This window comes from Polypterus senegalus, chromosome 12 (assembly GCF_016835505.1).
Source record: "Polypterus senegalus isolate Bchr_013 chromosome 12, ASM1683550v1, whole genome shotgun sequence".
NCBI lineage: Eukaryota > Metazoa > Chordata > Cladistia > Polypteriformes > Polypteridae > Polypterus > Polypterus senegalus.
In genome coordinates, this window is record NC_053165.1 from 101,235,184 (window position 1) to 101,249,332 (window position 14,149).

Genomic DNA, 14,149 nt, shown 5'->3' on the forward strand with positions numbered 1-14,149 from the left:
TCCACCTGTTAAACCATTCCTGTTTTGGGGGTCATCTCATTGTTGCCCCTCTAGTGCATCTGTTGTTAAATTCATTAACACCACAGCAGCTGAAACTGATTAACAACCCCCTCTGCTACTTAACTGACTAGATTAATATCCCATAAGTTTCATTGACTTTATGCTATACTCTGATTAAAAAGTGTTCCTTTAATTCTTTTGAGCAGTATATATATATATATATATATATATATATATATATATATATATATATATATATATGACAGCAACACTCATAACAGTGACAAAACACTTACATTGACAATCATGTTACGTTTTTTTTTTAAATGTTTCCTTTTCTTTTTCATAACTTCTTTAACACACTACTTCTCCGCTGCGAAGCGCGGGTATTTTGCTAGTTAAACATACATAACGAAGATTTTTCAGAGTTTCTTAAAAGTGTATAGCTAGTTTTACTTTCACAAAGTAAAAGTAAAGTTTCGTGTGGTGATTGGTTATTTCGAGAAAGAAAAGGGAAGGATAGGAACTGGGTGTTTTGTACGTTTGACAGAGACATCACTCCTACAATAAAGAATGCCCGGTCAGAAGAAGATCCATTGTATTCTATGTTTGTGTCTCCGTCCACCAGCTCACGAACCCAAAATTTACACAATCAGTGCGATACCCATTCATACGCCTAGCATTTTGGAGCCTCGTCACGCCTGCCATAAATGTTCTATACATTGAACGTACACCTGGGGACCCCTGTACTGAGTGGGAGCAGCACTAACACCACGCCACCGTGCCTCCCCATGTTTAATACATGCGTTGAATGCATTTCATCATGAAAATGATACCAAGTGTTTCTCTTACCATTCTAAATTTTCAGAGAGCAGTAATATCATGACGTGAATGTATTCTGTGTGGCGATCCCTGCCTGCGGGCTCTCCTCTCAGTGCAGGAGGAAGTTATTTTAAGAAGCACGTAGCGATTCACAACTTGACCAGGGAACACTTAATGCAAAAGCATTTAATGGACTACATTAGTTATGACGGGGCTTGAGAAAATATAGTAAATTAAACATTGATTTCAAGATGAAGTTTACGACATGACAAAGGTAAACTAGAGAGAGAAAAACCAAGGGTTTAAAGTGGAAATGTCGACTTTAATCTCGACATAAAGGTGAGCTTAAAGTGGAAAAGTCAAGAATAAAGTCGACATGTCGAGATTTTTCTCAAAGTAAACATTTTTTTTCCTTCACCGAGTCCGTATTTTTTTTTTCTCCATGGCCCTAACACGCTTCCGTATCATTCCAAAGTAAATATCATTAATCCATGATAGTACAACACTTAGAAAACATCGACCTGACCTGGTTCGACCTATTATGTCTGTGAACGGTAATTCTGGCACCAATTGTTCAGTCTCGCAGTGACTCACGGTCGCTATCAGCACTTACTATGCTATGGGGGCTCGATATGTCCATAAATGGCAAATCCTTATTTATGTTATGTTTGTATCGAGTGCGGTCAAAAAAGCTGGTCTAAAATTTTTTAATTGAAAAGAGCGCGAATAGCTTTACTGTAACGTCACATGTGATAAGAGATAAGCCACGCTTGTCTATTTTGGCTGACGCCCCTCATAATATATCCCACAATACCTTGTAAACGTGCGTTTGCCCCTCAGTATACCAGAAGGCCATTCGTCATAACGGTAGGATTGAGATTCTGAAGGGGTGAAAACGGAGCGCTTGGAAAAAAGGACGCGTGAATTCTGTACATAATAAGTCGCCGTGTGCATTGCATGGTTGAATTCGGTAGAAGCTGTTGTGAACGAGAAGAGGAATTATATTAACTACCGTCATATTTCAATTATCTCTTTAAAAAGCGACATCTTTTAGTGAAGAAAATCACAAGGGAAATACACCTGATAACTACTATTATAACACTAGCTGTTAGGCACGGTTTATTATCGGTGAAACCTCCACATTGCAGAAAATAATATATATATATGTATATAGTTGTGCACGATGTAACAGTGTCCAGCTCCAGAAGACGACTTCACAAGACGATTTATGGAAGCGGCAACCCGTGTTTTGGCTGTAATGCAAGATACATTTAAATCGCTTAAACAGACTGTTAATATTTCTATTTAAAGGGCGTGGACCGATTGAACAAGAGAAAAAATACAAATAACAAAGCATCAGAATAGCGAAGGTCACGAGAGAATCAAAAGTGTTAATATGAATTTGGAGAATCCGAAGGCCTGGAACTTTTAGAAGAATTAAAAAACAAATCCACCGCACACTTTTGCACAAGGTTCAACAACTAAACGTATATTTCCAACAACATCCCGTCGCGGGAGCAAAGAAATCATGAAACACTGAACTAGTATGGTAAAAAGGACAAGGCATGGTGTTGATTTTTGATATGGGTCAGTCGTTGATCCTGGGATTTATTTATGTCGCCGGCTGTCTGCCGTTTTTAGTGAACAATGTGTAATAAACTTGTGGGACTGACTATGCAGGCGATCTGCTCTCCCTCTGGAGGTTAGACTGTGCGCTGAAGCCTGTAACAGCTTGGCTCCTGAGATGGAAAGGAGATAATACTTCAATCGGCCATCTGCTAGTAATAAAGAAGTTGCTGTACAAGCATCCACAGTTTCACGTAAAGTGACCTCTGGATTCATACCGTTACTTTTGTGTTTAATAAGGACACGTTGAGATTGTTATTTACCCGCGTGTATGAATTAAACTTGCAATAAAGGTAATTTGCCAAATTATTTAAGATTTAAATTATGTAGAAAATTGTGATGTGATTTTCAGACTTGTGCACTGTTGATAGGTTAAGGTAGTGTTTATGGTAGGTTCAATTTCTTTTTTTTTTACCAGTACTTGTAAGTAATCAACCGTCATCATTATTTTAGTACTTATTCCATCCTTTGTTATACCCCTTCATGTATAATTCTTGTCATGTTCGAAATGAAAGGAGTTGTTCTGTCCTGGCATGTCTATCTAAATAGTGTTATTGCTGTTGATTTCTTTTTTTGTATGCTAACTGCAATAGTAGTGAAACTCTTGGAAGATATATTTGCCCTCATTTTAAATTAAAAGGAGACCAATTTTACTCCAGTTTTACAGTTCATTCTTTAACCTGTTATGTATTCAGCCAACTCATATAATCGAAAGATTAAAAATACCTTGTAGGTTATATAATCAGAACATTCATTGTCATGAACCTGCTGCAAAAGCCGGCATCAGTTCTCCAAGTTTTTATCTATCCGACTTTATTTTTTTTAATTAGTTTTAATGTGTGGAATTTGATTGTGGATAACAAAAAGTCAGAAGTACTGTGAGCATTTTCTGAAGCCAGGTTGGTTAATATGGGATGTAAATCCAAAAATGGCAATTCATTTTTCTAAACAAGAACACCACAATTACAGCTATTATGACACCTAAGGGGGGCATTTGTGGAGAAGGAGCATACAAACAGATCCCACCTTAGACATTTGTGAGTGATGCACAATATCACAGCTTTAGCAGAACATTTAAAAAAATAGTCTGCTTTATATTGTCCAGTCTGCAGTCATATAATTTCATTTTAGTATCTTGCTGAAGGTGGATGAATTTTACATTTGTTATTTTTTTTTAGTTACTTCTGTCAGCTCATTGCCAGTTTAGGATGACATCTTTTTATTTCAGAATTTAATTTGGTATTTGGCACACTGTATTAATCTTATTTTATAAAAAGAAAATAAATATAAAGGAGCTACAGTCCAGTTCTATTGGAGCAGGCTCCGGGAGTTGACTGTGACCTTGATTTCGATTAAGCAAGTTTGAGAATGTTATGTCATGAAGTTGATCTAGTATTATGTGTTTAGCCCTGTTCATTAAATGTTCAAACTACAGAATGTTTCAGTGGTATATTTTAGCACAGGGGCAGCACAGTGGTAGAGCTGTAAAGTGACCGGTGTTTGCATCCTGGGTCCTCCCTACGTGGAGTTTGCACGTGTCCCCCCATGTCTTTGTGCGTTTCCTCCCACATTTCAAAGACATGTTGGTTAGGTGGATGGGCAGTAGGTGGTTGGGGTATTTGTGTGTTTGCCCTGTGATGGACTGGCCCTCTGTCCAGGGTTTGTTCCTGCCTTGCACCCAATGCTAGCTGGGATATGCTCTAGTTACCCCTCCAGGACTGAACAGGTTGACTGACATATTTTAGCACAGAGAAAGTAAAAATACAGTTTTTCAGCTACTTAGGCGGAGATGACCATGATTGTTTTTTGCCAAAGTTAGAATAACCACCTTCTTCTGTTTATGTCGACAGAGATGTTTTTTATGTATTTCCAATAAAACACATTTGTTTAGTGAATGAAATTTTAATTTCAGACAGCTTTTAAAGGTAATTTGTTGTCAGTGACTTGCTATATTGGCCTAGTGCTCTCTCTACTGCACTATTGAAGACTGTAAATGAATACAGCTGAAGAGGCCAAACTTGGGATATGTATTTCATCCGTCTTGCTTTACATGATCACGCATATGCTGTATATTTTAAGTTAGTTAGTAAATTGGGAAACATGCAACGATCTTCTCTTAAAGTTTGAACTGTATTGCATTGGTTGATTTTAAAACCATTATTTAAACATTTATTGTATTGCTGATGCTTTTTATTTTGCTTTGTGTGGTGTGGCTTCAAAATTACTCATCCACCCATTCAGTTTCTAACCCTAGTGTACCGTATAGTTTAAGGTCTTGGGGGGGGCCTGTAAATAGTACAGTAACTCTGGGAACAAGACTGGTTTGGGCACCAGTCTATCCCAGGCATCCATTCACAATCACTCACATTGTTCCAAATTAGAGATGCCATTTAGTCTAACACACAAATGGCATGTGGGTGGAAAACCCATGCAGACAAATGGGAAGAGTGTTCAAACTCAGACTGGCATTTAAATTCCGGACTCCAGATCTGCGATGTTGTATTGTTAACCATTGTACCCCAATGCTATCCTGAAAACACTCGCATATATACAGCACTTAAAATGTTTCAGCATCGTCGTACTAGGATCATTTAACTTATGTCTTATTGTCCCGTCACACAGATGTTTCGGAGGCAAATAATGATCATTTTTTGAACCAGGTTTTATTTGTATAATTATCTTGACGGTTACTAGAATGAAAGAGTTTTGTTTTTATCAAATTTATATTGATGGTTCTAAGGAAATGTGTGTATTTGTGGAACACCCAATATTTTTGAATAATTTGTCGCAAATTTTTAATTTGCAGTGTCAGGGCTATATGTGCTTTTGAAGACTTAATTAAATGCATGGACAATCAAGATAGGAAATGGGGGGATGGATTTGTGAATTAATTGCTTTATTTTTTCATCAAACTTGTATTATTGTTTCCAAATATTATCAAAATTTCTTTTCTGTCTTCTCTATACCATGTATTCTTTATTCTAAGTACTATGTATCACCTTTAAAAATTCAGTTTATTTTTTGCTATTTATTTGTTTTCTTTTTCTCTTAACCTTTTAGCTTTTCGTCTGCTTTCCTTATAGCTCTGTGTTTGCTGAACTTCAGGATGAAATTGAAGAAGCAGGTGACTGTTTGTGGTGGAGCCATATTTTGTGTGGCAGTGTTTTCATTGTATCTGATGTTGGACAGAGTTCAGCACGATCCTGCTCGGAGGCAGAATGCTGGAAACTTCCCTCGGGTAAGGCAACGCAATGTTTAGCTGAATTTGAGCCGTGTTTTTATTTGCTTGCAAACAGCTTGTTGCAAAGTGGCATTCCATTTACAAAAGTGTATTAACATTAACGTATAAATTAATTAATATATCTCTTTATTTTATAAAAAAATCCTTTGACGCAACAAGACTTTTTGGAAGAGAGATTTTTTTTAAGTTCCAGGAGACAAGACTTTTGCCTTGACATTTTTTCAAGTCACACCCTCCTCTCAAACATTTTCATACAAGACCTCACCTCTCATTTGTGTGAATGCTTTTGTCAGACACACTTCCTGCACTCTCAGCTTTTATACATGTTAATGTTTTCCTTGCTTTAAGATACCAAATAAAGTATTATGCCCAAATCTTATTGGGGAATTTCACCACACGAAGGGTTATCAACATAAAAAATGAGTACATGCACAATCCTAGCACAGAGAAACGAGGAAGTCAAATGAATTAACGCCAAAAATGTTGATCAGTTACACAGAAAATTGGTTAAATGTGTCCAAAAATGTTGAATGGTTACACGGCAAATTGGTTAAATGCGTATCAATAGACTGTGCTGAAATAGTTGGTGGTGATCGTGCAGAAGATAAACTGTTATACCTGCCTCACACTCTCCTCCTTGAATTTTTTAACTTGCATTGCGTTTTTATCACTCTTTAATTAATATTGTTTTTATCAGTGTGCTGCTGCTGGAGTATCTGAATTTCCCCTTGGAGATTGATAAAGTATCTATCTATCTATCTATCTATCTATCTATTTAAAAATTGAGCAGTGCCATTTTGCACCAGCTGTAGGCGAGCAATGGAGGCCTGGCTAATTCCGAAAAAAAGTGCATTGCAGTAATCTAGATGAGATGTTCTAAAAGCATGTATCACTGTTTCAAGATTACGTTTAGACAAAACAGCCTTGATTTTTGACAGCTGCCTTAACTGGAAAAAGCAAGATTTTACCACTGCGTTCACATAGCTATCAAGTTTTAAAGTGATGATCACCTAAATTTGTGATCATGGATTTCTCAAATTGAGCCACAGTGGAAAGATATTAAGTAAATCATATATAAGTCCCATAGAAAAAAAACACAACCTTTAAGTATAGAAAGCAACTAAAGGTTAACAGGAAAAAATCAATATGTAGAAGAAACATTTTTCCTTTTTTTGCCTGGGTGTGTAACAACCTTTTTATCTATTTTTGTGTGAAATGTTTTGCTTTGAATTTTCACTAAACTCTTTAAAAAGGAACTTTGTTGGACTAAGAACTTTCTTTTCCATGTGTTTGACTCATGCTGATTCTGCCTTACCAACGTGGTAGCAGCTTGATTTCGAGATTCTGGCAAAGACTCACCTACACAATCCTTTCTAATGGAAATAAGAAAGTTACGCAGTAGAGGACCACCCCTCTTGCTCAGATTTTCCAAATTTTAAGTTTATGATCCAATTTCAAAGTCATTGTAATGCCATAAAATAACGGCAGCAAGGACCAAAAAAAAAATATTTGTCTAATAACAACCATAAGCTCATATTCAATGTAACATCTCTGTTCTGAGTTTGACTAATTGATATTGATATAGTAGAAAAAAATTAATTTCAGTATTTTGATGTGTGTAGTACAACACTCAGTGCAGTTTTACAACAACAACAACATTTATTTATATAGTACATTTTCATACAAAAAGTAGCTCAAAGTGCTTTACATAATAAAGAAAAGAAAAATAAAAGACAAGAAATTAAAATAAGACCACATTAGTTAACATAGAAAAGGAATAAGGTCTGATGGCCAGGGTGGACAGAAAAAACAGAAAAAAAAAAAGTCCAGACGGCTGAAGAAAAAAAATAAAATCTGCAGGGGTTCCAGGCCACGAGACCACCCAGTCCCCTCTGGGCATTCTACCTAACATAAATGAAACAGTCCTCTTTGTAGTTAGGGTTCTTGCGGAGTCACTTGATGTTGATGGTCATACAGACTTCTGGCTTTTAATCCATCCATCATTGTTGGAACATCACGGTGCTTTGAGTAGATGTGCCACCACCAGATGATACCGGAAAAGGAAACAGAAGAGAGAGTAGGGGTTAGTACAGATTTTAGAACCACCATGAATAGTTATTATAATGAGTTGGATCTACAGAGTATCAGGATTAAATTACAGTGAAGTTATGAGAAGGCCATGTTAAAGTAATGTGTTTTCAGCAGTTTTTTTAAAGTGTTCCACTGTATTAGCCTGGCGAATTCCTATTGGCAGGCTATTCCAGATTTTAGGTGCCCAACAGCAGAAGGCCACCTCACCATTTTTAAGTTTTGTTCTTGGAATTTTAAAATACCTGGATTGTATTTCTGGGCATATCAGCATTCTTAATAACTTAAACATTCAATTCAAATCAGTTATTGGAAGAACAGAGCTCAAAGGCCAGCTTCCATTGGAGATGGCATGCCTGTTGTAATCCAGTCTATACTGTACTATTTTTAAAAAGGTTACAAGTTATTTAAATTTTACTCTTGTTATTGTCAAGAGAAGTATATAATGTATACACAATAAAGGTTATTCTCTGACTCCGCTGAGTAAACTCATTTTAAAGTCCCTGAAAATGTGCCGTCATGCAGGCTTATCCATTTGAAAGTTTAAGATAACCTAGTCTGTTCACGTGGTAGATGTACTCTACGTGTGCCCCAGTTGTGAAAAAAAATCTGTTTAATCAACTTCTATATGGCTTTTTACTTGAAGTAAATGCTATAGAAAGGTACCTTGTAAGGTAAAGGAAAAAATAATATTAAGCTTCCCTTTCCAGTTTTTCTTTCAGTGACTAAATAACACTGATTTAACTATTTTCTTGTATTGGCTGAGTGTTTGTATGTGATCAAGCGAACTAGGTCAGTAAAGCACCGTTTAATTTAAATGTTTGAAAATGTGTAATATTTACCCCATTTACTGAGGAAAAACAAGATACAGTATATACAGGGTGAGCCAAAATTATGTTAACACTAATGCTACTGCTATGTATATACTTATACAATTTTTGTGGACAGTTTATGCGCCACATATGGTACATGTGTTGAACATGATGGCTAACAGGTTGAGACATTCTTGTAAATCAGCTTGCATATATGAAGTATGTTTTGTCAATAAATTGTTTCCACCATTCAAATGTTAACATAATTTTGACTCCCCCTGTATATCTGATTTGTACCAGTGATCTTTGTGTAGTTTGGAGCTCTCTTCATGTGAATCATGTTATGCACTCAAAACATTGATTTAGGTACAACCACAAAAGAAGTTAGCTCTGGTGCTTTCAGCCACTGTAGCTGCAGAGTTTTGTTCCAATCACTATTTTTTATTAGAACATTCTTTCTTGCTTTCTATTTTTTTTTTTTTTTTGGGAATGTATCATTTAAGTAGTTATTCTACGTCTTGTTTATAGATAGTTAGCCTATATTTTACTTTTCAGTCAGAATTAACAAATTAAAATATGCCCAACTCCCATTAGCTCCGTACCACACCGTTTTACTAAAAGCAGCTAAGCAAAAATGCCACCAGTTTAGCTCGTTGACCATCTGTTGTCATTTGCAACTTATAATTCAATGCTTTCTAAATAATAAAAAGAATACCAACATGAACACAAGCCATGGATGACTGACAGGCACTTGTTGCTATTGGTGGGTTTAGGTCTGACAAGTCTTATCTGTCACATGGTGTCCCTCAGGGTTCAGTTCTTGGCACTTTTCAATTTAATATATATATATGCTTCCTCTTGGTGCTGTTATTAAACAGCATGATTTACAGTTTCACTGTTATATTGATGATAACTCAGGTCTGTCTACGTACAGGACTCACACATGCATTACCACCTCCTGCATTGGTTGCCTTTTTGGTTCACGGCAAATTTTCTTAAACTAAATAGTGAAACAACAGAGGCCAAAATTATTTCATCTCTTACGGAAATGGCCATTTTTTCTCATGGAAATCTCAGGTTTTATTAGATCTTTTTCTGAATAAGTTAAAAATCTTGGCGTTATTCACTTTCTTTTGAACCACATATCAATAATATCACTAAGGTAGCCTTTTTGATTTTAAGCAAATCTTAAGGCTGCATCCTTCTCTTTCTGGTAATGAAACTGAAACCCTGGTTCTTGCTTTTGTCACTTCACGACTTGTTATTGCAAAATGGTTTTATTTGGTGTCTCTGCTCAGAGCCTAAGCAGAGTATAATTTGTGCAAAATTCAGTAGCATGGGTCCTAACACATTTAAAACATTGGGTGCATGTTACTCCTACACTTTGAAAATGACATTGTCTGCCTATCCTGTTCTGTATTTAAAGTAAACTTCGCCTCTTTGCTTTTAAGGCTCTTTATGGTGTAACCCCACCTTATCTGTTTTCTTTACTGAGTCCATATACGCCATCACGCTCACATCGTTCAGCAGACTTCATTGTGCTGCCCATTTCTCTGTGCAGATTCCATGCTATGGGTGACACAGCTTTTAACGTAGCGGGTCCAGGGTCGTGGAATGCCCTGACTCTGGAGCTTTATACTTGTACTACACTTTGTTTTTAAAACTAAATTTAAATGTAGATTTTTGCATTGTTTTTTGTTAGTTCTGCTAAATTATGAATGTTTAACTGGAATTGTTTAATGTTAATTTTTGTATTTTTTTTTATGTATGGTGTCCTTGTATTTTTTTATGTACAATGTCCCTGTTTATTTTGAAAATCACTTTTAAATAAAATGTATTATTATGACACCAGCTTGAAATCGTTTTTAAACTTTTGGAAACTGTTTAGGGGTGGAGGACTGGAGGGGTTGCTTTTTTTCTGTCATTTTTCTCATGGTTCAAATGATACAGATATGCAGTGCTGTCTTTTAAGGCTGGTTGGTATATCGTAGACTTTTACTGTATCGCTCTACAGGAGTCCGGCAGTAATGAAATTGTAGGAAAACCACTCTACTTGTATCGTGCAGTGAGAGTTTCACTTTATTATCAAGTGTTGCAAGGCAAAAAAAAATTTTGGAGCCTGTCTGCTTTCTTGCTGCAGACTATTGATCAGTTAGATAATTATTCTAGTATCATACAGTATGTACAATATATTGTACAAGTAGTTAGTAATTAAGAGATCAAAAGTGAGCTTCTTTTATTAATGAACCATAAATATTTTATGATTTAAAGTCTTAAGTGAATTAAGAGTGTTTAGGGTGGAATAACCTGAAATAAACTAATTTAGCTAAAAACTAAAGTTCTTGGAATTTGATTTGTCTGTATTGTTTTCAGAGCCAAATTTCAGTGCTACAGAATCGCATTGAACAATTAGAACAACTATTGGAGGAAAACCATCAGATCATCAGCCATATCAAAGATTCAGTGTTGGAACTCACAGAGAATGGAGGAGGAGGAGGAGGAGCAGTAGGTGCAGGTGCAACTGGTGGGCAGCTGCCATTTCGAAATAATAATGGATCCTGGATTATTCCCTTTGATATACGTTCCAGCTTCCTTTCTGTCATGCCACAAGACTGCCAGTTTGCCCTTGGGAGCCATGAGGAACAAAGTGATTTAAAGGTTGGTCAAGATTAATAAATCCCCTGTTTATAATCTTTATGGTTTAGTATAAAGTCTTAGGTTTACTCATTTCATTTGTTTTGACAGTGTTATGGTAAATAATTAATAGTTTAGTCCGTTAGTATTGTAAGGGCAACTGCTTTGTTTGAAGTTTTCATTGTAATTTTGTTTCCAAATCAGTAGAGAACCAACCTTGTGCCCAGTGCTGCTGTGCTGGGCTCCATGTCTCTGTCACTCTGAACAATAAGCAGGTTAGAAAATGAGTGGATGGATGAATGAAATTTCTAGGGATCAATGCATAAATTTGGTATTTTATTGAGCAGAATGCATCTACTTAGGTATGCAGTCAGAGTGGTACAAATATGATGGTGGGAATAAAGAATGGAATGAGGAGTTGTGTCCGCGTTTTTGTTCAAAATTGCTTCTTCCTCCATCTGTTGCATCCCAAAGGCAGCTATCTTACAGTGTAAAGTCACTTCACGAAGGCAGTCAAATTAGTGTCATTAAATTAAATAACCCTAATCTGAAAAGTGTCTATTGGCAGTTAGCATTGTTTATTAAAAAACGTCAAGAGGAACATCATGGCATACAGATTTGGTTAAGGCCTGCAATTTTGTTAAATAATTTACGATTTCAGGGCTTTACCTGGATTCATTTTACCCTGCTTGAGGATAGTGCATGAATAGATCTGTTTCTTACTCTGTCTTTTGAAAGCTTATTTTTAAAATTCAAAATCTCTGTTAAGAAGTTTTGTGTTGACACAGGATACAACTAAGAAGTACACACTTATTGATCGCATTTTCCTTTCACTTTTTTTAAAGAGTTCCTTTTATAGTTTGTATACTTGATGGTATAGTCTCACCATGCACATCTTATTTTAAAGACTGTTAAGTTTAAAAATGCATAAAAAAATTAAGCATATACTTAATTCCTGAACTACTCTGACGTACATGTAGAAAGTACCAGGCATATGTTTCTTTTCTAACATAATTTTGAAGCATACTGTAACGTGGACCCCAATTTAGAAGAATACTTTCTTCCAGTCTCTGGAAAAATAGCTTTTTTTTTTTGTTGTTGTATGATTTATTTTTGTGTTACTTGCTCACCTAGCTGCATGTTTTCTTTCTTTATTAGGTTTTCCAATAAACTGGTGTGTCAAGTTAACTTGTAAAATTCATGAGTCATTGCATATCACACAGTTCTCCATCTTATCTGTTAAGATGTGCGTTGATCTAAAACAAAACCTCATGAGAATATGCAAAGAATTTCCAAGGGCCTTGTGTAGAATTTACACTAAAATATAGAGTTACAGACAAAACTAGTAATATGTGTATACACAAAAAATTAAGATGCATAAAACTGTCCGCAGGCAAAGTTCTAATGACTTTCCCTGTATAAATCTCAGTAAACATAAATTTTAACGCACATGCTCCAGAAGCTCCACCCCGACTCTTCCCAGAATTACACCTATTTGAATATGAAAATCAATATAAACAGCCCCTTCTGTTCAGTGTTTTGTTAAAAGACAATGGCTAAAGCACATGTAGAAAATAAAAAAATCAGCAAATGCAAAATGGAGGTCCTGCTCAGTGAAGTGTAGGCGGAAAAATGTATTATTTGTTGGCCTAAGCAGTGGTATAAGCAACAGAAGGAAATTGTGGGAGTCGTACAACATGGCGGAGACAGTCAAAGGTTCAAATTCAGAAAGTTGCACAATGCCTGAAATAATTTAAAAAGTAGTAGTCATACATCAAAGTCAATGCCACAGCCCAGCGTCTCAAGAAAGAGGTCCATTTCGAGATTAAAGTCAAAATGTCGACTTTTCTCTCGAAATTTCTACTTTAATCTTGAACTTTGTACTTCAATCTCGTAGTTAATTTTGTCATTAAAGTAGAATATCATAAACTTCATGTTAATATCAATGTTTAATTTACTAGAGTTTCTCATACCCCATCGTAACTGAAGTAAAGCGTTAAATACTTTGTATTGTAAGTGTTCCCTTACCCAGTCATTAATCCCAACGTGCTTCTTAAATGGGCTTCCTCTTATGCTGACAGGAGCATGCCACAAATAACACATTACCTTCATAATATTATTGCTCTCTGAATATTTTAGAATACTAAGATGTATATCATTTTCATGGTGAAATGCATTAAAGTATGTATTAAACATGCAGGGATATGGTGGCACAGTATCGATGAGCTGGCACCATGTCCAAGGTTTGTTCCTGCCTTGCGGACGATGCTTGCTGAAATGGGCACGATCCTAGATGGAATAATTTATTGTAGCAGTACTGCCTCTGTCAAACATACCAACCTCTAAATCCTGTCTTGTCCTGTTCTCCACATTACCAATAGGCGCACAATAAGTGTCTGTAATAAATGTAAAACCAGCTGTAAGCTTAGAACGCAGATTCCTTAAAACCTTTAAGGAACATTGAAAAATCTTCATTATACATGTTTAAGTCTTCCAGCCATCCATTCATCCACCCAGCATTGTGCCAGTCCCAGCAAGCATCAAACAAGCATCAGTCATGAGGCAGGAACAATCCTAGGATGGGGTGCCAGCTCATTGCAGGGTAAATATGAGTGTACATATACACTAGTAGCGTCACATTCCATTTTTTTAAGTTATTATTTTCACGGATTTTATGATCATTTCATGTTTACACAGACTAGCTAGTTGCCCATAAAACTTTTTTTTTACAGTCTTTCTAGTCCTCAACTTTTCAATTTAACTTCTTCTCAGTTGATAATGCTCACACATCCACATTATCATTCTTATTTCTGGTTCTTCCAGTTTCCTTCATGTACCACCATCACCAAGCCTCATCTCACTCCCATTGAGCATACCAGTCCTAACTCATCTTTCATAAAATTTTCCCTTAAATGCCAAAACGTCT

The 14,149-nt window shown here is 36.1% G+C and overlaps 1 protein-coding gene across 2 annotated transcripts in view; it reads left to right on the top strand.

Annotated features, from left to right (window-relative positions):
* Positions 1-1,664: 1,664 nt before the first annotated feature.
* The window catches only part of man2a2 (mannosidase, alpha, class 2A, member 2), a 58,081-nt gene continuing 45,596 nt past the window's right edge, over positions 1,665-14,149 (top strand). Inside the window, exons 1-3 of one of the 2 annotated variants that reach the window (XM_039773042.1) lie at positions 1,665-2,741; positions 5,532-5,686; positions 10,963-11,247. In XM_039773042.1, the coding sequence (XP_039628976.1) occupies positions 5,555-5,686; positions 10,963-11,247 (417 nt within the window). In that variant the 5' untranslated portion in view covers positions 1,665-2,741; positions 5,532-5,554. The remainder of the gene's footprint in view (positions 2,742-5,531; positions 5,687-10,962; positions 11,248-14,149) is intronic. The other variant, XM_039773043.1, reaches the window with a different exon arrangement.